Below are 25,128 nucleotides of genomic sequence, written 5' to 3' on the forward strand. Positions count from 1 at the left end.
TCGTTGCTTATATGTGATCAACATCCCATCTTCTAGTACGAAACGATTTTGCTCAACGTTTCTGATAATATAAACCTTACCATCTTAGTGGTGTGCAATGTTCATCCGGCGTCCGTGTTCCCTGCCACGTGCAACATAAATTATCTTTAAGACAAGAGTGAATAAGCATCTTCTAGAATCTAGGCAATCGCGCTTGAGTCTAGAACTCATGATTGCCTTTTATTAAACATTCTTGTCATCAAGCTTAAGCCTATCTCGCAATAAAAATAACGTTTTCTGTGTAATACAATATATTCTTAGTTGTTACATTGTTCTTATTGTATTTATTTAATAACATACGCAACATAAAGTATAAAGTGATTACAGAAAATAATTAATCAACGGGCTTCTTATACTTTGAACTTCATAGAAATGGTAACAAAATTACCCGTTTAACCAATTTCTGTTCGTAGTTATTTGAATAATTGCCACAGATCTCCGAGCTCAGGCAATTTGGCAAACATTTGCAATCCGCAATCAAAGGTTCAACTTGCCCCGGATGATGGTTCAAGTTGCACGAATTTAAACCCGAAACTAGTCGGCTGGATTCGGTAGCTTTATGATGATGTAGCAATTTGATAACCAAGATTTTGAGCAGTTTTCTACGATCTTGCTAATTCTGTTATATGAATACGATATACGATCTCTTAACTAAATTAATGACAGGTCTATCCCTTTATAAATGCTCCGTGCGGAAAAAGATAGCACTAGATTAAGACCTATTCAGTTTAATTTAGTTTAGAGATCCTGTACAACAGAATTAGTCCCATTGGCTGCGAAAAATTCTTACGGCGAAATATGCAAATGTCTCTCTATAATTAAGCATCTTGATTTTTTCAGCTTATTGTAATTTACTGTACGTCAGAAAATCAAGACATATGCTCTGACAGACCCCAAAGATGCACTGATAAACAGACAAAGCCATCTTATCACAACCCTTTTTTTGCATCGGAGGTCATATGGCCATAAGGTAAAATATACAATTATGCTACTAAACCTAGCCGTAATTTTTTTGGATTGGGTCTTTTGAACATATAGAGTTTTGGACCAGAAACTGCAGGATATATACTTTATTAATATTGGTACCTACCTTTTGTCATCTGAGGTTCCCACTCCTAACATTGTATGCGATGTGTAACTTGAAACTTGACGCGAAGTGTTTAGGAGTAGACAAATTAAGCAACTATGTATGGAATTAACTTCAGGCTCTTAGTATTATACTAAAATACAGTATTTTATTTCGTCCGCTTAAGTAGGTATGCCACCACTATGTTTTGAATGTTTTGTGTTGAAACTGTCGATGCGGGAAGTAACTACATATAAAATATGTCCAGTGCATCCTGAAAAATAATAATAATATAATATATTGTGTATGTTACTTGCTTTACCTACGTACGTGCTAAAAAAATATCCAATCAATTATTCCTATAGGTATAGGCTGTACTATGAACTAATCCTGGACGTGGTTTATCTGTTACCAAAACTAGTAATTAACATACATCAAAACGTGTGCCTAAATTTTAACATTTATAATATAATACACAGCTGATGCCCGCTACTTCATTCCCGTGGATATAGGTTTTTAAAATTTCGTGGGAATTCATTGATTTCTGGGATAAAAAGTAGCCTATGTGTTAATCCACAGTATGATCTGTCTCCATTCCTTTCAGCCAAATCCGTCCTGTAGTTTTTGCGTGAAAGAGTAACTAACATCCATCGAACAAACTTTGGCGTTTATTATATTATAGGTAGTAGGATAATATACTACAGAAACAAGTGTAAATTAAAAATTTATAACACCACCGATAAGTGAGAGTTACGGTAACTAGAAAAGAGCTGATAACTTTCAAATGGCTGAACTGATTTTCTTGGATTATAGCTAAGAACACTCTCGATCAAGCCACTTTACAAACAAAAAGAAAACTAAATTAAAATCGGTTCATTAATTTAGGAGCTACGATGCCACAGACAGATACACACGTCAAACATAACACCCCTCTTTTTGGGTCGGGGGTTAAAAATAGCACATTTTTGAGGCAAAATATGTATTGTACATAAATGAAACTTGGTAGTATCTAATTTAGGGGTCTTATCCTCTCAGGGGGTATTTTAGGGTGATTAAAAAAATGCACATTTTACAAACTAGGCGAGTGAGCACATTAGTATAGTTTTTACCTTGTATTGCAAATTATACACGCGCGTTTGGTATGAAGTCTTGCAGTACAATTTACGTCGCGCTTTGTGCCCAAGCCTTTAGTTGTAACCGCAAGCCAGAAACCTTATCTACAAATTAGTAAGGCGGCCATTGAAGACGTCTCACTTCGTAATGACAAGGTATTTCTAGAGGTAAGCACTCGTAAGTTCTAACATGTGGCTGAATACCCCCACTTTGATCTAGTTAAATTAATTATCTGGTAGTTATCTAACTTACCGACCAAATTAAGTCTGCTGTGGGCGGTCCCTTGAACGAGTGTACCAGGCTGTCGGCCAGCAGGGAGAAGTGGCGAATGCTCGTAACGCGTAAACATCTGCTCTCAAAGACTTCGTTTCGTGGTGACCACGATTGGTCTGCCAAGAGTGTTAGGGGTTAGTGTTGTCTAATCTAGAAAAGCCGTAGATACATTGACTCGTAATCATCTAGATTCTAGATAAATACCTAGTGCATCGAGAACCAGCCATCTACGTATATACGTAACGGTAGTAAGTCTCATACTGAAAGTATTGAATTTTCTTCTGTAAATAGAAAAATTAATGTGTGTGTTCGTAACCTATGGTGTTGTTGGACTTGCGTGAAGGTTTCTTTAAATTGTACTATCAACGTTCAATATACTATGTAAGTCACACTTATACATATAAAATGAATCATGCCTTCGAACGCCTCCACTGCAATACTATAAAACATGCAATACAAATTTCTGTAAATTTAATCCTTTCATTAGGTTATGTGAAATGTTCTAACCGTTAACTAATAACGAAATATCACCTGTGATAACCTGGAATAGTTCACATGCCGCAACAGCGTCAAAGCGAATACAAATGCGCATAATCTTTTACAAAATTTAATAAACGCCAGAGCGTCCATTGAAAATCGTTCAATATTTCGTCCAAATGAAGTCTATTTCCGTAATTAGAATATTAAGCAATATTTTGGAATGGGATTCCAGTCACAACAATACTTTGTTATATTGAGTTGGTGCCGTGTGTCGCATACCAACGTGCGACGGTCGGAGCAACAAGTGAAATTTTCATCTTTTACGAACTTCAAGCGATTTAAAACTTGGCTTTCTCGAATATAAGTTCTATATTACTATAGAGTACTTATCTGCTATCTAAAAAATAATTTTTGTTTGCATAAAAATAGAAGTATTTTGATTTCGCAATTTATTTTCAGTGCCCTTAGCTTTGCTTAAAGCAACGCCCGCGCCGAACGCCGCGAAAAAAAAAAAAAAAAACGCCCGCGCCGGTACCGAATCTCGATGATTATAACGAACATTTGGTAGTTAATCTAAGAATTAAGATAGTATCTACACGTAGAAGAATCGTACGCGGAACCCACGACATTCTTAAGCTGCATCATCACTTGCTATTTGCCGTGGTTGCAGTCAAGCGCAAGCCTATGTATCAGTTCAAATTAAATTCAGCAGTTGCTCTTTACAAATGTTGAAAAGGTATAGTATTATCAATGTTACAATACACCAAATACTATCAGCTGTCGACATTCACGCGCGGAGTGATTGCCACCATACATAGCCCTCAGGCTTCTTCATCCAGCCAGTTCTCGCCACACATCTGTCCATCGTGGTGGAGTATTCTCTAAGTCTGACGCTACTAACCTATTTCAAAATTATTGGGCTCCAAACGAAATCGCCTTAACACTGATGTTTTGGGATGTCGGGACATTAGTTTATTTTTATACTATTAAAACTATTATATAACAGAATACATCCACATATAAATTCATACTTACCTTTATATGTATATCCCCTGTGAAATTAAATTACCACGTGTGGAGTTGGACACTTAGAATTGAAATGAAAAAGTCGTTAAACATTCCGCGTCGTCTCAACGTTATCTGGGGTATTCTAGGGCATATTATGCTCCTGGGGGCGATGCATTGCGATTATTTCTCCGTTTAGAATGTTCCGAACATTTGCGGTCGTTAAGGCGGACATGCCTGCATGCATCCCGGTGCAACATAATGATAAATAGCTTTAAAAATTCTTATTTAATAAGTTTTACACTTCTTTTTAACCCCCGACCCAAAAAGAGGGGTGTTATAAGTTTGACGTGTGTATCTGTGTATCTGTGTGTCTGTGTATCTGTGTATCTGTGTATCTGTCTGTGGCAACGTAGCGCCTAAACGAATGAACCGATTTCAATTTAGTTTTTTTTGTTTGATAGGTGGCTTGATCGAGATTGTTCTTAGCTATAATCTAAAAAAATTGATTCAGCCGTTTAAGAGTTATCAGCTCTTTTCTAGTTTTCTTATAGAAAAGAAGGTTAGATAACCGTTAGGTTCATAATATTATGTCAATAGACAAATGTCAAGCTGTCAAGATGGACGTTGCCTAAATACATAATTATTTATTTGAAAATGATGTTTGGGAGAACTCAAATACTTTGGATCGTCGGGGGTGTTATAAATTTTTAATTTACACTTGTTATCCCTTGTGTAAATATTTACAAGATTTGTTTTAAAGTGTCATTTATTTACACTGTACGATACGATGAACGATATGTAGGTGAACTGATACTTGTCACTGCAGACTAATAATTGCGTTAATTGTACTAGGCCGGGCTCACTTGGTAAATTAGCGCGCCCTTTCGACGGCACTCGCGTAAATCTTATTTCATGTGAGAGAAAGAGAGAAAGGAGAGGAGAGAGAGAGATAAGAGTTAAAGCAATAGAAAGAAAGACGTTCAGTATATAATTTAAGGCCGCGGAGCTGTGCGAACTGAATTGCACCTTGTGTCGTAACAAGATAGTCGCTATTTATTTGTCTTTGTTTATTGATCCTGCTGCATGTAGCAGGAAAACAGTGTAAAGTATTGTGACTGTAGAAGAGAAGAGGCACCGGGACCGTTACGTTAAAAGTCTATGGAAAAGTCGTACTACAGGATGGAGCTACGCCACTCTACACTTCTGTATAAACTGAGCATTGCTTACCTTAGATTTTCGCTATACACTATTATATAAATTGTTTTAGCGTTTTGGTAACGAGTATAACAAGAGGATTAGGTATGAAAATATAACAACGTAGAATATAAATCCTCTTATATTACCTCGTTAATACGTAAATGTAGACCGAAATATGAAGGTTTTAGGAGTGGTTCAGCACTACAACTATTACAATGGGCCAGGCCAGAGCTGTAGAGAGCCGTAATTGGTGCTCGAGCTTAACTATCGCTTACAATTTGCACTATTTAGATTCAATTGCTCGTTTCATGTCAAATAATTGTGTGGCTTGGCCCGGCTTCGCACAGGTGCATATACTTATCGATATGATACTATACATTACTAGAGGATGCCCGCGACTTCGTCCGCGTGGATGTAGGTTTTGAAGATCCCGTGGGAACTGTTTGGTTTTCCGGGATAAAAAGTTGTCTCTGTCAATAACATGGATGCAAGCTACCTCGGTACTAAATTTCATGCAAATCGGTTGAGCGGATGGGTCTTTAGGAATCCCGTGGGAACTCTTTGATTCTCCGTAATAAAAATTAGCCTATGTCCGTCTCCGAGATAGAAGCTAACTCTTTACCAAATTTCGTCAGAATCGGTTAAACTGTTACCACTGTTGGGCCGTGAAAAGGTAGCAGACAGACAGACACACTTTCGCATTTATAAGTATGGAAGTATTGACTAGCTTTTTCCCGCAACTTCGTCCGCAATATGTCATAGGTAAATAATTTATAGCTTTATAATATACCTAGTACTCGGGGATATTAAATCTATCTGTCAGTGAAAAATTTTTGAAATCAGATAAGTAGTTTCGGAGATTACCTTCTACGTATCCAAACTTACTACTTCTGTATATTAATTAGCTTCAATAATATTATAGAGAGGTATTAAGTTTGTAACGCTCTGTATTCACTTCGCAACGCTTTTCTCAAAAAGAACAAAGTTCACTTATATGAGAACAATTTTAAATTTAAATTTAGAAAAAACTTTAAAGGTACTGTGACTTTATCAATAATAATTATAATTATTTCAAAACGCGTTATATTCTAAGTTAATAAACTTTATATCTATCTATCTATTGTGTTTGACAGTGCTTTTATACCTAATTCAGCCTTAAATTTTGGAAAAGCTTGGTATAAGTATGTTGCAATGCGACTCGCGCGCCTCCTATTGTATGTATTATCTCAGAAATCTCTCTGCAAAAACCAATAATAACTGAACTTTGAAAATTAGTTTCAACTCAATCAAATTAACGAACATATAGACATCCATTAATTTATAATTTTTATATATTATATAAGAGTTGATAAGATACAAAAAGCAGTACATACCGTGATTGACTGCCAGACTGCACAAACTAATCCGATGGACCCAGAGATTTAAAAGGAGAGCAAACAAATTCCTTGAGTTGGTGGGTACCCTTTATGAAATGAGAAGAAAATGGCTAATTTTGAAGCTTGTACAAATTGTTCAGTATTACGACTATCACAATAGCCGAGTCCTACAGCTATAGAAATCCGTAATTGGTGCTCGAACTCGCTATCGCTTACGATTTGTGCTCTTTAGATTCAATTGCCCGGTTTATATTGTGTGCCTGAGTTTTGTCTAAGAAAATATAATAGTCGGTGTGGATCTTTGCCTTTTACCTTCGTTACATGCTGCTATAACGAATGCGTGTGTTTAAAATAGATAAATATTCATTTTTTGGGATCGAAATGTAAACACAGTACGAAATTCTCAAAAATATACCTACAAATATCACCAAAACTTAATACTAAACAGTCTCTGGTGAATGCTTAAAGCTATGGAGGTTATAATATATGAGATACAAGGAAACTAACAGGGTATGGGTAAAATTTCAGGCTCTTCACGTGAAGAACATCCAAAACGCTACGATGTTATATTATACTAGAGGATGCCCGCGACTTCGTCCGTGTGAATGTAGGTTTCTGAAGATCCCGTGGTTAACTGTTTGGTTTTCCAGGATAAAAAGTTATCTATGTCAATAACATGAATGCAAGCTACCTCGGTACCAAATTTCATACAAATCGGTTGAGTGGATAGGTCTTTAGGAATCCCGTGGGAACTTTTTGATTTTCCGGGATAAAAATAGCCTATTTCCGTCCCCAAGAATCCCCAGTCTGTCCCCTGTCTGTCCAAGGGATATAAGCTAACTCTGTGCCAAACTTCGTCAGAATCGGTTAAACTGTTGGGCCGTGAAAAGGTAGCAGACAGACAGACAGACACACTTTCGCATTTATAATATTAGTATGGAAGTATGGATTACGATATTATATTATTTGTACGGACTAAATGTCCGTACAAATAATATTATTTGTACGGACTAAATGTCCGTACAAATAATATAATTACTGAAAATGGACTGAAATCATTTTCATTCATGTTGATTTTAATTTTGAAATTGGAGAATTTCTCGGATACGGTGTACCGAGTTCTAATTGGCTAACAATACGGCCTTAGGGCTTAATTTGATGGAGCGGTTTACGCGCGTTTGACTAGCGCAATTTGAATTTTGAGCATGTCAGAGTTCCGTACATTCTGTAAACGTATTGTAGGTTTGCTATTTGTTTCCTTGGTATCACTATTCACTATCCATATCCATAATATTATTTTAAAATAGCTGATGTCCGTGACTACATCCAAGTGGATTTAGGTTTTTCAAACCTGTAGGATCTCTTTGATTTTCTGGGATAAAAAGTAGCCTATGACAATCTACAGGTCTTTGCTACCTTGTTTAGATCGGTTTATCGGGTGAGCCGTGAAGAGTTAGAAGATATTATACAAACTAACAGACTTTTTTGTAGGTATTTATATAATGGATTAAAAAATGTTTTCTTTATTAGGTCCTGTATAGAATTGCAATAGAAACGTGTTAATGCCTTATTGTGATTCCCGTTATACAACTATATTTTCATAAGAATAACAATGAATTGTTAATGTATAATCAGATATCTAAAAATAAAACTACCTTTCTTTATTTACTTCTCTGAATAGTTACTTAAGCGACATTGCGTAGGACCGTACTCAATAAATCAAACAAAATCTAATAAATTATTGAAATCCTTATCGAATACTTACTCGCTTTTAGTTTGAGCGATGAAAGCGACATTTGAAATTGTCCTAAGAACTTGGCACTACCTGAGTTATAAGCTTCTTTACATCAAACGGCATAACAAATTCATACATAATGTATAGATGGCTTAATGGAGCTGGCATGAGGTCAGGCCGACTTGGCATTAAGAGCTTTCGGTGAGGCTAGGGGTGGGGGAGGGACCAAAGTGAATATTATAACAGGATAATAATAATATTCCTTGTTTTCCAGCTGCTTAATAAACAGTTGCGGCTCTGTCGCCGGTTTGCTGGCAAAAGCTTAGTCTACATCTGAGATTCTCTATTCAAAGGATAGCAGTTGTTTGGGAAAAACAGTTTTAAACGGTCCAGGAAAATTGCTGCTAGTTTTAGTGCTAAGAAATGAAAATTTAAAAAGTAGGGTCAGTAATTACAAACATAGTTTTACGAGTTGTTTTGCGTTGAAGTTTATGACTTTTGTTGCTATAAACAGTACAAACGTCAGAAAAAAAATCCCGGCCAAGTGCGAGTCGCACTCGCACCGAAGGGATCCATACCGTAGGTAGGTACAAGAAATACCACAATATTTTTTTTTGTATGGTGCCATTTTTAAAGCTTTATATTTTCTAGACATTACCTATAGCGGCAATAGAAATAGGTACACACTTTCTGAAAATTTTTACTTTCTACTTATTACGGCTTATGAGATAAAGTCTCCTGACATGCAGACAGACAGTCGAGCGAACAGCCGAGGCTTAGTAATAGGGTCCCGTTGGCATCTTTCCCGTACGGAACCTTAAAACCAGAAAAAAGTACTTGTTATTATAAGCCTTTATCCCCTGAATTGTGGTAAGACGACAAATAAAGTTATATTCCATTCTCTTCAGAGTGAATAAATATTTGTACAACATTCATTATATAAATATGATGGAGACGAAAAATACATTTTGCTACATACAAAAATTAATTTACCGGCTTTAGCATCTGAATGAATTTAAGATCCTTTCGTCGAGAGGTACATTTACATAAGTTGTTGCGAAATCCTCGGTTACCGTAGCAGTAGACTGCCGCTAATTGTTCCCTTATTATGTAACATTCCAAAGGACAAAATGTATAGTAGGTACCAGACTTAAAATTGTTATAATTATACCTATCATTATGGTGTATGTTACTTTGTATGTTGTTCAGTTGTTCAAAAATGTAAGCGAAAGATGACGTTTAAGATATACTTCATTTTTGTGTATCAATTTTTTTCACAAAGTAATTAATAGTACTTAAAAAACTTTGGTAAACTTTGACTTTGAGAGAACGTCTTTTCTCCTAATTTCAAGTTTTTTTTTAACTATAAAGGAAAGTTATAATTAGATTACCTACTAACAAACTTTAGTTACCTATTACAGATTCATGATTGAGTAATTTTGTTGAAGTTAATTTAATACAGCAACTTATATCTCAGCTACCTTATCACTTATGGACAATATCGTCCGTTTAAATCATGTTCTTAGTGCGCTAATTTTAAGTTGGTACATGTGCCTTGCTCTGAGTCACTCAGCAAGTGATGTAGAGACAGGATCTACGTGATCAAATAAAAAATGAGGAGAACCGAGGAACCTCAACGAAGCGATGTAGGCAATGGGCAGAGCGCATAGTTCGAAAAACTGATTGATGTTAGGATCCCGAGATCCCGAATGGCGACGCCGTACCGGCAAGCGCGGCGTTTTATCGCCGCAGTTTCATCCGCGTTTATCTATATCACACAAGATTTTTTCCCATACACATTTTCCACATTTTTCCCTACAGGATTTTTGAAAAACCTATGTTTGAAATTCATTGATGCCCGGGATAAAAAGGACAGCTATGTCTGTCTCCAGGAGTCAGGATCTTGTATCCTGTCATTCCTTGGGTGTGTCAATTAGGAAATGTCCGCTACTTCGTTCTCGTGGATTAAGGTTTTATGTAAACCCCGTGGAAACTTAATTTTCTGGTATAATAGAAACCTATATGTCCATCCAGGGCATATAACTGTGATAGTGAAGAGCTTTCGTCAAAATCGGTCAAAGGGATGAAGACGTACGACACATTTGCATTTATTATAGTATGGATATAGACTTTACACAAAAGCTGGTTAGCGAATACAATTTTAATTTAGCTTTAGACTTTTGAAATAACTGTTGCAACAATTTTAATCTCGGTGTATAGTTTAACGCGGTATCTTCCGAGTGAATGCACCAGTTAAGTACCAATTATCAAGCTCCCTTTGTAAAGAAAGTTCATTGTGTACTCTGAAATAGGGTTGTCGAGCGTTTAGTTTTTCCTGGGCGTCTAATTTTAAATACAAATCTTTGATTCGGTGTAACTTTGAAACTCAATTTATTCGGTAAATGTGATGAACCATAGACACAAACATTTTTATTTATAGAACGTGTCTATATATTGAGTTTGATTGGTTAATATTCAAACGAGAACCAAACTACGTTGGTGTGGAAAGTGCTGGAGAGCGTGCTAGGGTCACTCGGAGGTTTTTTTTCTAATTTTCCTTCAGAGTTTTTTAGAGAGCATTAACACCCCTATCTATAAAGAGAATCGCCTTGCGTATTTCTTAAACTTACATACACACGAGCTTAACTTATAACAATGTCGTCTACAAAGGGCATTTACAATTCAGAGTAAATACAATCATTTGGATACAAGGCCGTACGATACATAAGCCTCGGGATGGCCTAAGTAAACCGCCTTTGAGTAACAACAGCCACAAAGTATGAAGAAACCGCTGTTGAACCGGACAATTTCGCCGTGAGGCCAGACAAATATTCATATTTAATTCTATTCTGCCTTTGAACTTGCCTATTAGCAAACAGACCTTTTGAGGACCGATTTTGCATAAAATTAAAACTTTGCAATATTAATGTTTTATGCGTCAAAGAATGTTTGTTTTAATGTTTTCGCCACTGTATTCATCTCGAGGTCGTCCACGCGGACCCTTTCGGGTCCCGGGGTGACTGGTCAGGGCGATGGCCCTCTTCAGTGGTGGCTACGCCGCCTGCGACTGCGGGCGGGGCACGGGGTTGGACCACTGGTCTGGGTGTCAATTCCGGATTGTCATGTCCGGTAGTGGCCGCACGGCAGTGCGATCGAGCCCGCGGATGTTCGCGAGCGATCGGCTACTGCGGCGGCGTGGGATGTCCGTGAGGCTAACGCCCGCGGCTCGGCGAGGTCGAGCCCGCCGGCGATGTTCCGGCGAGCGCCCGTCAGCCAGCGGCGGGGAAGCAGTGGTGTCTTTTCAGGTAGTCAGGTCACGTGGCAGACCTAACTTGTCCGGCGGACGCCGATGGTATGGCGCGATGCCCCGCAGGTGCTGGGCTTGCGCTCCATCGGCGCGCGCGAACATCGAGGTGCTCAGGCGGCGAACGTGGTCGTCGAGGCTCTCCATGCGCAGGTCCCTGGAGATGACCGCGTTCCGTACGAAGCGTGGAGCTCCGGCGATGGTGCGGAGCGCTAGCGACTGCTGCGCCCGCAGCGACTTGCGGTCCGTTTCGCTTAGTAACGCGTACCAAGCTGGGGCCGCGTAAGTGAGTCGCGTGCGGACGTACGTCTTGTAGACGCACAGCCTCGTACGGAGATGCAGGTGGGACGCCAGCACTGGGCGCAAGAGAGCCCGTGCGGCGCGCGTCTGCGCGACCACGTTCTTCACGTGGGATCGCATCTTGAGTCCCCTATCGATGGTCACCCCCAGGTATTTAGCCGAGGGCGTCCACTCGATGGTCTCTCCTAAGAGCGATACCCGTGGCGGCGGGGCAGTCCGCCCGAAGGATACCGCCTGAGTCTTCGCCACGTTGACCTTCAGCCTCCAGTCATTCAGCCAAGCGGGAAGTGCATCCAGTGCACGCTGCATTTTGATCGCCGCGTGCGGTCCTTTGATCGACTTTGTTATGAATGCAGCGTCGTCGGCGTACAACGCCAGCATGGCGTCGCCGACCACTGGGATGTCGTCCGTGTATCTGCCATAGCAGACGGGCGACAGGCAGCTTCCCTGAGGCACACCGGCTCGGATGGGGCGCTCCGTGGACAGGGCGTCTTCAACCGCCACTTGAAATCGCCTGTCTTGCAAAAAGGTGGCCACAGTCTTAACTACTCGACGAGGAATAGTAGACGTGGACAGCTTGTAGATGAGCCCGGTGTGCCAGACGCGATCGAACGCCTTCTCCATGTCGAGGAATACTGCAATGCACCGCTCTCGCTTGTTCATGGCGGCAGCGAGATGGTGCAGTACCCTCGAGACTTGGAGCGTGGTGGAGTGTTCGGCACGGAAACCGAACTGTTCGTCGCGTGGCTGAATGTGAGGCGTGATGTGCAGCAACAGCAACTTCTCGAAGACTTTCGAGATCGTCGACAGCAGCGTGATGGGACGGTAGCTCCCAGGCTGCATGATGTTTTTCCCCTGCTTCGGAATCATGATGACTCGGCCGAGCTTCCACGACGATGGGAAGTGCCCGGTGCGGAGTATCCCGTTGAATAGCCGCGTCAACGTCGCGATTGCTCGCGGGGGTAGGTGACGCAGGGCTTCGTTGGTGACTCGATCGGGGCCGGGCGCTTTGCGCAGTTTAGTTCGTCGAATCATCCGAAGGACTTGTCCAGGGGAAAATACGACGGGGTCTTCCGTCGGCGCTATCGGCGACTCGAAGTATGCCTCCAAGTGTCGCTCGATGGCTTCTTCGTGCTGCACATCTGTGGTCGGGTTCGGTGTGAACTGCGTCTCCAGGTGGTCCGCAAAGATCTCCGCTCGGTCCTCGGCACGGTAACGTGGGGTTCCGTCACCGGCCAGGAGGGGCCTAATCGGAGGCGGTTTCCCGGAGAGTCGGCGGCAAAGGCGGTGGATGCCGGACCAGTCATCGCCAGCTCGCTCGATGGTCATATGCCAAGACTCGTCAGCGATAGTTTGTAACGCTTCCGAGATCTTGGCGGCCAGAGCGTTGAGCCGCGTCTTCATGGTCGGGCACCGCTGGTTTTGCCATGTCCGGCGCAGTTTCCTCTTCTCCTCCAGCATCGCTTGGATGTAGGATGGGAGCTGGCGTGGTTTTCGCATGGCTGCAGCGTCGAGTCTGGACTCTCGAAGCGCGGTGGACATAGTCGCGCTGAGGTCCTCGGCGAGTCGGTCGACGTCTGCAGGGCTCTCCACTCTGAAGGACGGCGAATGCTTGGCCATGTGTTCGGCGAAGATCCGCCAGTCCTGGCGATGCTTTGGCGGAGGGAGAAGAGAAGTCATCGGCGTTGTCTTCAGCGTCAAGAGGACTGGTTGGTGGTCGGAGATGAGGTGGTCATCCAGTACGTCTAACGTCGGCGTTCGCCACTGTATTGTTTTGTTGTGATCCGTAAGAGAACCAGTGTCATTGACACTGGTTCGTCTTGGTGGAACCAGTGTCAATGTGCAGGGTACATAGTTCAAAAAGCCGATACACAGTTAGCGTAGGTAGATATAATGGATCCCTCCGAAGTGTAAGAAACACCGGATACCAGCTACGTTTAGATGTTGTGGACTCCTTAAAAATAATTCCGTTTTTGGTTCAATATTTCAATATGACATAGAAATTATTATTTCAGGGGATAAAAGGCGAGAGGGTGAAAGCTAGCGCTCGTACTAAGCGGATGAAATACAAAATACATTTTTGAACGTCAGCATGCGCGCTACAACATTCATTATTAAAATTTTAAAACTAATTCTGTATGCTTAGTATGAGATGTTACATTTCACCAACGTTGATAAAATTCGAACCTCGAAACACAATAACGTTTAGAGTAAAATGGACGTAAGCATTCTTGATTTAAATTTAAAAATTCAATGCCACCGATTTTGATTCTACAACCTTTTCGCTTGGAGCGCTAAATGTAGAAGTTTTTTGATTCATTTGTAGACTAGCGTTTGGCTGCAATCAATGATGCAACCTAAGATAGAGCGCACTTGCATAAAAAATGCTTTCTTGACTTGGAGGTAGGTATTAAAAATGGAGAGGAAATCTGGTGCCTGGTACCGGAAGGACGTTTCATGTCCTAGCGGTCCGAATCAGAAAAGAGGAAGCAAATCGCTTTGCATGTGTCTGTGGAATTTTGACTACGTACGTGTCCAGACCGTGTGAATGGACGAACTTCACGTTCACGTCTATTTAACTTTTAATCTTCAGTGCTTAGACGTTCGAATTCTATCAACGCAGGCGAGATGCAAACTCTTATACTAAGCCTAACGTACTCAGCGTCCACCCGGTGACTCATTAACTAGTTAACCCTTCGTGTTAATCTAAATATCCTATTCCGTTTGTTAGCGAGCAAAAACACGGTATGCGGTTAGCCATACACCTTGCTAAAGCAGTCAGCAAGGACAGTCGTTAAATAATTAACGATACATATAATATTTTATTCTGTTTTTAATTTTGCATCCCGTGGGCCACGAAATGTGGTCAGTTGGGTTTCCATTTTGTTGATATCAAAGCAGACAAGTGGAATTTTCTTGAAATTTTGTTTTTGTGGTGTTTTTAGGGTTCCGTATCTCAAAAAGAAAATTACGTGGATTATATTTGATGTGATTTTTAATCTTATATCCAGTTCATATTAAAATCACTATTATTTACATATATATGTATAAAACAGTACCGTGACTGACTGACAGGTATCATCGCACACCATATAGGTATAGTGGTGGACCTAGAGATTTGTTGGGTTGCAATACATGGAGTATACGTAATAATGGGAAATTCCTACGGGATCTTTCAAAAGCCTAAAACTAAGAAATGAGCAAGTAACAGATTAATTGTAATTATTTCCGAGCTCTGTCCGATTCGTCAACGTCAAATGCTTAAGAAATGAAAAGGGGTCTGATTATTAATTTTGATAAGCTCCAAATTAGATCTTTAAATATTAGTGAATTGCTAGAATACCGAGAAACTACGAAGCCAGACTCTCATAATATTAATTCTATGAATTTTCCTTAATACATTTAAAGCCTATAGGCTCAAGGCGCCGTCATAGACTAGTGGTTAAGACATCAGCCTCCGAATCAGGAGGTCAGGGTTTCGATCCCGATAATGCAATTATAACTTTTTGGAGTTATTACTAATTATTGGAGTTTAAAACTATTTAAAGTGACTTTTTTTAGCGCGATAAAACCCTGAGAGTTTTCCATATATTCCATGTTCTCAAAGGTGTGTGAAGTCTGCCAAACTACATTTGGCCAGCGTGGCGGATTTTGGCCTAAACCTAACTCTACTATTCAAGAAATCATATTTTGAGGGGAGATCCTTGTTCAAGCTCAGTGCGCCCGCGATGGGTTGATCATGATGATCATGAAAGGCTATTTTACGCCAGAGAAACAAAATGCGACAGTGAGGCATGCTACTAATAATGAAAAAAATGAATTTACGGCCTAGCATCATGCGGTAGTTTATTATATATAGCCTGTAGCCCTGTGTCTTTCCTCAGTGTCCCACTCTCTCAATGTTGCTGTGGTGTAAAATAAACTAACTAAGGATAGTTTCAAGTTATAATAACCGTCGTCGCAGCTGAAAGTATAGGCACATATTAATTTGCAGTTTAAAGTTTTGGTATAAACATTAATTAGATTTTATACTTTACAAACTCTACCTATAATAAATTAACATCTGACCAACTTCATAATTTGCACGTCTAGCAGAGAATGAACTACGTAATTGGTTTTTATTAATTCAACACTCAGAGCCCAGGGTACAGTAACCCGACGTCACACCTGCATTTGTTGAACTTTGTGAATCTACGATGCTCATCTGAGCAAGACGGTCCCGTTGCGATTACTACGTACGTTATTATAAGGCTTAGGACATACGCTGCGTTAAACAAAGTGGAACACAATGAAAATAGATAGTTCTTCTAGCTGCCGAAATTATTAATAAATCTATCTGTCATCTGCATGGGTTATCTGTCGAAAAATCATTACCAAGCAACGTTGTTATGTCAAAAATACCATAACGTTTTAGACAAATAACAATACTAATTCCGGCCTTAAATGTGTCAGTTTTTAACGTACGCGCAAATAAAATCAAAGAAAAAGCACACACACTGAATGACTAATTCGACATGGAATCATTCTGAAATGGTTGAAACAACTGCCATTATTGTGCTTCTTGTCATAATTTTTTTGATTTTTTCCATGATTTATCCTTGCAACCGACAGCTGGCTTATTAAAGTTGGAGGTCAAATAGAAAACACTCTTTTTGACGCCCCGTAAAACATTTATATACTTGCCTAAGCATTCTCATCATAACCGTCAGTGTTAAACTTCTAAACTTGTACCAGTTTATGCCTGAAAGTTAAGTTAAAAAGTGTTGAGTGCTTTTTAATTAGCGTTATTCTTTTCTTCCTCTACTCTATGTAATAAAATTAGGTTACATAATAAATATAACAAAAATTGCTAATTTTAAAGAGGAGCTTAATTTTATTAAGGATAAAGTATTAATGTACCTGGGTTAGAAAATTCGCGGTTTTCTTTCTAATAATACATGCTTTCAGCTACATACTAAATTGACATGCTTTCGGTTTTTAAAGAGAAGTTAAGATTTAAACAAAGAAGATGTTTGGGTTACCACACAAGACTAACACTTCAGATTTTGACAAAAAAGATTTTTAAATAACCTACTATCTCCAAAATATGTATGGTAAAGAAACGATTTTTATCAGAAACATACTTAGTTTGTTTCAAAAGTCTTTTATTATTCTTATTGATTTTTATTGTTACTTTCAAACATTTTTTTGTATTATTAAATGGTTTACGGCCGAATACTGGACATATTTTAATGCTTAAGAACGTGTTAGTAAAATTGTATATGAAATCTTTAAAACGAGCAATCTTGCTGCTTCTTCTCGGTAGGAAAGGAATTCCGAGCCAGTGGTAGCATATGACGATTTGAAAGTACTTGTAAAAATTTAATTAAATAAAAATATTTTTTGATATTGCCTGATTTGAAATTTAGCCAGCGGAGGCTTAGTAATAGAATAGGGTTCCATTGGCATCCTTCGACAACGGAACCCTCTTTTATTATGTGTTGAGCATAAAAGATACATTTCAGTATTCGGATGTTAGATTTCTTTTAGTTTTTTCAAGATTTTATTGAAATTATTTTATTGTATTTTATTAAATTGATTTTATTGTTATTTTATTGTATATTATTAAATTGATTTTATTGTGGTCTCGTGCAAATAAATTTTTTGTCGAAAGTAGCCAAGAAGTGAGGCAATTTTTTATTTGTTAGAAGTTTAACTGATATATTTTCTTTACTTTGTTTAGTTTTTATCATAATGTAAACTTTATCTTATTTATTCTTTCTTCAAGACGTTTTTTTTAATATACGTATGGCAAGATAATCGTCACACTAATGTTAAATTAAAAGCAATGATGAGGGTTGGGTTAGAGCGCGCTTGCCTAGAAAATGCATATTCATTATTGTCGGGAAGTAAATCTTTTCTTTCTATAAAAATTCTATAAAAATAAAATTTCTATAAAAATTGCCACATTGCTTTATTTGTACTCTGCACACTGGTACATTGTATACCCAGCCTTGCTATAAATAATATATGCACCATGGGAGTGCTTGTTGCAGTAAAACAAGTTAATGCTCAATACAAAAAGTGCATTTAAATCCCAAACCATACGCGGCGGCGGCAGCATAGCGTAAATGCCACGGTCACACATCGTGGCTACGCGATCAGTGCGAGTTTTTCATCAATTTATGCCTTATTAAAACAATTTATGCACTGTTACTTTATATGTACAGTAGCTGCCTGTGCCTTCTTCCGCATTTTCGAAGGTTTATTACGTAAACTTATTCCTGAGACTACTGAGTCTATACGCCAGGGAGAGTGACTACGATGTAATTTATGTAAAACCCACCAATCATTATGATCACCGTCAACCGATAGATGTCCACTACTGAGCAAAAAAAAGTAGTCTATGTCACTCTCCAAGTCTTCAACCATACTCATGTAAAAATCGCGTTAGTTCGTTGTTTCGTTCCGTTTCCGACGTGATTGAAGAACAAACAAACACACTTTCACATTCATAATATGGGTAGTGAGGTCATCATCATCAAAACCTTTACTTGGTCAAGCAAATTTCTCCATCGGTTAGATCCAGCTTTTTACAGCTTATTTCTAGCTACGAACTCCTTTTCCACTCCGTCGATCCACCGAACTCTACGTTATCTTCGGCCTCTGCTGCTGGTTTGCTGTCCAACAACTTTAAGTTAGTATATTAGTTTCTAGAATATGTCTGCAAAATTTCATGGACTTTGGTTGCTTAATATTCAAATGAAATTGGAACTACGATTGTATGGAGTAAGTGACGGAGAGAGCGCTGTTAAGTTTGCAGTAAAGCAGATATAGCATCATATAGCGTAGTCGATTTACTGCAGTCACGGACTGCCTACGGATGTCTAGGTAGGTATTTACGTATATTGTTTTCGTTTCTTCGACCGGTATTTTGCATTTTTACGATGCACCGCTCGTGGCTATTTTTTGTCGGATTATGTTTACATTATAATTGATATAACAACAGCTCGCTGTTTATTAAAATATTTTGGTAATAAACTCACAAAGTATTTGTAGCATGTTCATTATAAACAACAAATATTTTAACATTTTTTTAATACGCGGAGATGGCATTTTATGAATTTTAATTACAGGTCGAATGTGGAATTTCAAATATTATTTTTACATTAACCACGGATAACTTCTGACCCAATAATAATTTTGTTCGAGTGAAAAATTTTATCTACCTATGTCATGATTACTAATATTTTCAATGCGAAAATGTGTTTGTCTGTCTATATGTCTGCTAGCTTTTCACGGCCCATCTGTCAAAACAGATTTCGATAATAGTTAGTAAGTACTTAGATAACTTGCCTCTCGGAGATCACACAGGCTACTTTTGACCTGGAAATTCTACGAGTTCCCTCGGCATTTTTAATAAATCCACGTGGACGAATTCGTGGGCCTTATCTATTTGGTACTTACACATTTATCCCAGAAAATCATGAATTTCCCACGGGATTCTTAAAGGCTTTAACCACGCAGACGACGTCATGAATATCATCTGATGTGTAACAATAAGCTACGACTTATCCAAGGATTTCATTCACTGTGCCATGAGTTCAGCATAATATTAAGGTCCCCACTTCCCAAAGCCCAATGCTAAGGTCAAGTTACGTAACGCCCGGCGTAGACGGCTTGGCGGCGCGCGCGCAGGTTCAACGACCGGGGCCAGCGCGGGCGCGCCTCTAACTTTGAACTAAAGAATTCGCATACCTACTTATCTGGTTGCTTAATCTATCACATAAGTACATATTATAACTACATAGCTACGGCCTCTGTTTAATGTTCTAGTCAACGCTCTATTTTGTAGCTGCCATTTGAAATTGTGTCTTAAGACTGTGAAAGTAGAGTTTAATACGCCAAGAAAGGGCTTTCAATGATGTGCTATTAATTCTCTGATCGTACATTCCTATACTATGATTGCCGTAAAGAATTTACTCGTAGGCACCAATAACTACTAACCCTACAAGTCCTACAACTGCCCATAGAGTATGGAGTTTAAAATGATGCATTATATTTCTACGATAACTCTTGCTAATTCTGTTGTAGGTACACAATTTCTAAACTAGATTTACTTTACACTAGGTTATAGAAATTAGCATAAAACAAAATAATTGGCACCAATGTTACAAAATAATAATTAGGCATACTTCTTCGTTACATACCTCTGGAAAGAGCTCCTAAGCTTATTCGAAACCGAAACACTAATTTCATAAAGGAAACTTTAGACAAGGGGATCAACCTCTCGAAACACGTGTCAGTTCACCACAGCCCGTAATTACCTTGCCTTGTACTGATGACAAGAATTAATTAACACTATCGAAAGCAGACGCCCCGCCGGTAAAGCTGACACTCGCTACTTACGTGTAGCTACGCCGTTTGTCTAATCAACGGGAATTATAACTATAATACTATAACTGTGATAATATTTCCATGGTATCAATAATCCTTACAATACAGTATATAACAATAAGGAAGTCTTACACTCAGTAAGGCGTCCATTAGATGACAGATTTTATAGTAAAAGATACGTGAATAGATACGCATACGGCTAATTTTTACGTCACTAACCATGCGCTTGTTAGGATTATTATCTATCGGCAACATCTGAGTAACCTTTTTCGAGGGGACGAATTTCCATACGAACTTTCATCCCCTTGGTTAACCATTTTGAGGGATGAATTTTCAAAAAATGTTGTGAATTAATCTAAAAAATATTTATTTGTGTTCAGTTACGTTATAATAAGGCACTCCTGTGCAAATTTTCATGCTTCTAAACCCACCGGTTAAGGCCGTTGTGCTCTGTTCATCAGATCAGTGTTGAGGAGTATAAAGAATAAAATAGCAAGTAATATTGTCGCAGAAGTTCTTATTTAAATGAAGAGAAATTTCCCTTTACTTTGGATTTTCTAAAGTAGCCTTTCATATTCGACCTAAGTTTTGTTTACATGTAACCCACTAACGAGACGTACGTAATCTGCGTCTTTAGAACCAAAAAGGTCTTACCGTTGAAAACATACGGGTGCATAAGTTGTCACAATTCTGTTGGAGTCGAAACATTACTAGGAATTTATTCGACCGCCAACGATTATTGAGAAACGAGTGGAGTTAAAACTCGAAATGAATTGGCTAGCAACGAGAAGTGTGTATACTGTGTAGTTGAGATGGTTTTGTCGCTGGGCTATGCAATCCAAATCTTTTATTAATCATAGGTAGTGAAGATCATCAGAATATCTCACAATCGTTAAAGTTGGTCGAGATTTTCAATACAAGTGGATTGCGCCGCTTTGATTTGAAACTTTTTTTAAAAATAAAAATAGTGAGCTAACGAGCAGTCGGGTCACCTGATGTTAAGTGAACATTTAGCAGACCAGAGGTACCGCCAATGCGTTGCCGGCCTTTCAGGAATTTGTTGGTCCGCGTGCCTTTAATAAACCCATGTTGTAATCTAGTGAAAATCTTTGACGATGGGAGTTGATTCCTTAGTTTATATATGCGTGGAAAAAAGGATCTGGCACAACGAGCGGTTGAAGTGCACCAGACACCGAGGTGGTGAGGGCTAAAATGCTTACGGTGGAGTGCGGTGCGGTTGTAGAAATAGGAGGGTGGAATGAGGTCAAACAGCTCTTCAGAACATTTCTCAGTCCTCATTATAAAGGCGATTGAACACGCAAAGAGAGCTTACGTCCCTGCGGTGCTTCAGACTATCCAACGGGCCAGTTATTTAGATATTGCGCCAATGTGCCTTGAAGTGCAGAAAGAAAGAAATATTTGAATAAACATTGCAATATATTTTTATTGGAGCGACGGGTCGTCTCAGAAACGACTCCTTGTGTTTTTACTGTAAAAGTAAATAGTGAACGACGTTAAAAGGCGCTTAATGCCCCTAAGCGTATACAATGAGCTTATACCGGATGCCTCTTGTGATGTCCTCTAACGAGTCCGATCTTCAGGATCAATACAATTTCGTTCTAGTGATAAGGCAACTGAAATAATTTTTTGCTGGCTTTTTGTCTTCGATATGCGAAATATTTTTAAATATAAAAAGTTTGATTTCTTGCGCTGATATTTATCTATCTACTTAATGTTAAAGAAAGTGTACAATAGTACCCAATTTAAATTTAAATGACTTTGACTTTAGTTCTGCTCGGTACCAATATTAATTAACCTACTAATGAAAATGTAAATTACCTATGTGAGTGCATTAATTTTATAATGAAACAGCGTTTGTAGCGCTAATTTAATCAAACATTAAAGTTCTATTCATGAAAAGTTAGTGTGGCCGGCGGCGGTGGCGCCGGTGGCGTGGGTCATGCACAGGGCACAGGCGGCGGCGCGGCATGTTTGTTGCAAAGAGTAGCGGAGCGAGGCTCCAAGCGCGAGATGCAGAGTCGGAGGCTGAGCGAGCGCGGCGCAAGCGCCCAGGTGAGTCAGGTAGGCCCGCCCCTACGCCCTCCGCGCTCCTCGCGCACCTGCCTGCCGCTCAGTCCACTGCCACACGCCGGCCTGGCGACTTGTGCTCCGTGCACGCCGCCACTTTCTCCACACTCTCGCGAGCCCTGCGCGTCGTTTCTCGCTTCTCCCGATCGCTCAGTTTCCCGCTCCCTACCGCGATCCGGCCCTTCCCGTACCCGACTCGACCCGCCGCGAAACTTTTCTCGAGTTCCCGCGCTGTTTACACTTGAACCGGTATCTTTCGGGCATTCGACGACCGGCCGGAGACGGTATCTCGGAGTCGGCGGCGCGAGTGGCCGTCGAAAGCTCGAGGGTCGGCCGTGGATGCGGTCGTGAGAGACGTGGGAGAGGCCTCGAGGAGGCCGTCGGCACGCTGTTCCCGCCGCAGCTTGGGTGCGTGTCCTACGCGACGCCGTGCGCCTGCTGCCCGCCGCTGATCCTGCAGCACCCGCTCCCATTGCCGCTGCCCCTTCCGTTGCCCCTCGCCTTCCCGCTCCAAACCCTTGACCCCCAAGTCGCTAAACACCAGCGTCTGCTGCTCTCTAACATGGTAAGTTCACTCAATGTTTCCCGCCTATCTGCACGCACTCGACCGGTATAAGTTTCCAAGAGTAGACGAGCACGGGGCCGCAAAGTTTGCATCTGATAACAACTCTCCCAACTAAATACAGCGATACTATCGCTGTTTTAATATGCTAAATATCGCACTACTATGAGAAGTCTCATAGAATCTGGACAAATAAATAAACAAAGTTTCAGGTAGTAGGAACTTAGGCATATAAAGTACACCTACTGGACTGCTACTACTTATTTGACTTATTTCAGCCAAAGCTCGGGAAGTTGAAACTTTAAACTTCTAGTCGTCAGTACACTAAAACATTTTTTTGATTTGTATTATTAAGTATTTCAGGGTATAATATTTGTGTTGGTAAAGTTTCACAACGAAACTATCTTTGAATTGAACTCAACTTATTTATGCCTATTGTGCTCATTTGTTAGTTCTTGTCAGAAAAATTCAATCATTCTGGGAAAAATTTGTAAACATTTTGGAAGAACAACTCTTACACTAGAACTAGAAATGAAATAACTCCTGCATATGTTTACATAAGTAGGTAGATACCTAGAGACCGATTTTCATCGGATGTTCCTATTAAATAGTAAACGAATATCTCAAAGTTCTACCTATCTGCTAGTAAACTGCACATATTCATGAGAAGTATTTGAGAACTCTTCCCAAGCAATACCTACTGTTACTGAAAACTTAAAAAGCAATTTGAATGCAATCGGCGAAGTAAAAAGGAGGAGATCGAACAAAGCGGACTACGTCGATAACTAAATTAACTTTTGTTTATAATTCGAGGGAGATCCTTATCTTGTTTCCGATGTGCCGACTGGTCGCCCCAGCCATGAAAGTAAACGGTGATGACAGAAGTTTCACTCAAAATGGAAGTCGCATCAAACTTTTCTCATTAAGACCTTCCGTCAAAGGTAGTGTGTTTACGTTATTTTAATACCTGCTTATTGCCCGCAGAACTAATTTGCGACAAACCTCAACCTAAAGTTTTTCAGTAAGTCAAATAATAATATACCTACTACTCTTAGGAGTACGTAATATCTAATAACTCATGAATTTATGAGAAATTGAATATATTACCTAAAGAGCAATAACATTATACCATAGTCAATAAGTTGCTTTCATATTATTGTATCTATACTAATATTATAAAGAGAAAGATTCATTTGTTAGTTTGTAATCTATAAACTCTGAAAGTACTAAATCGATTTTAATCACTATTAGTAAGCTACTTTATCTAGAAGTAACATAGGCTATTTTCATATCTACGCGGTCAAAATCGTGGACAAAAGCTAGTCGCATATAAAATTCGAGCTCCGTAGTGCATAATACAGAAGATACAAAACGCACCAGAGTAGAAGAGATTAGTGCTCTACAAATGAGAATTAAGTGTGGTAGTTTTAAATCTTTTCTTTAGTTATGTGTTTAACGCATCTACTTCTTTTTACATATACCTACCTAATAATATCAATTATATTGTGCAAATAAACGAATAATTTATTTCATTTCAAACAGATTCTCGTACCTAGTAGAATTTCCAAATAACTTTGCCAGCGCTGTAATCAACTTTATTAGATCACTGACTGAATAAAGTTGACATTATGTAGGTAAACCTTCCTGGTATACCTAATATGGGTTAACGTAAACATAACATGCTCATAAGTTTCAGCCTTAAGATACAATATCAGTTTCAACCCGATGTGTTTAACAAATTGCGATAAAATCTTAGATAAAATAAAAGCGATAATAAAGTGTTTATTAATTCATTTAAAAGTTTTCTGATAAACAACTGTCTCTCTACTAAGTAATCTAAAAATTCATGTTCCACAACGGAGTTCCAATGTAACGAGATGATCTGTAATTCAGTAAAAAATATCTATACCTTGCGTATATTGGAATGCAAAATAAATGAATATATACGAACATCTTGAAAGGTAAATAGACTGCTAGTCAATTAATTAATATGATAATTTGAATGTTGACCACGTTCATTGAAAGTATTGTAAGTCGCGACAAGGTAACGGTGCAAAATGTTCTAGACATATTTTATTACTCGTAAGTTGTTCAGCTATCCACACGTACCTAGGAGTGAAGTTGGCCGATTGGCTAACGGGAAATGCTTAGGATGTATTTGAACTTTAATATTAAAATATTAAAAATGAATATACGCACCAAAACACCAAT

General features: G+C 39.3%; 1 protein-coding gene across 2 annotated transcripts in view; it reads left to right on the forward strand.

The window, feature by feature from the left end:
* Nucleotides 1–22,420: 22,420 nt before the first annotated feature.
* The window catches only part of LOC123867066 (polypyrimidine tract-binding protein 2), a 270,705-nt gene continuing 267,997 nt past the window's right edge, over nt 22,421–25,128 (forward strand). For both annotated transcript variants that reach the window (XM_045908910.1, XM_045908912.1), the window contains exon 1: nt 22,421–22,920. In XM_045908910.1, the coding sequence (XP_045764866.1) occupies nt 22,918–22,920 (3 nt within the window). In that variant the 5' untranslated portion in view covers nt 22,421–22,917. The remainder of the gene's footprint in view (nt 22,921–25,128) is intronic.

The sequence above is a fragment of the Maniola jurtina genome, chromosome 7 (assembly GCF_905333055.1).
Source record: "Maniola jurtina chromosome 7, ilManJurt1.1, whole genome shotgun sequence".
Taxonomy (NCBI): Eukaryota; Metazoa; Arthropoda; class Insecta; order Lepidoptera; family Nymphalidae; genus Maniola; species Maniola jurtina.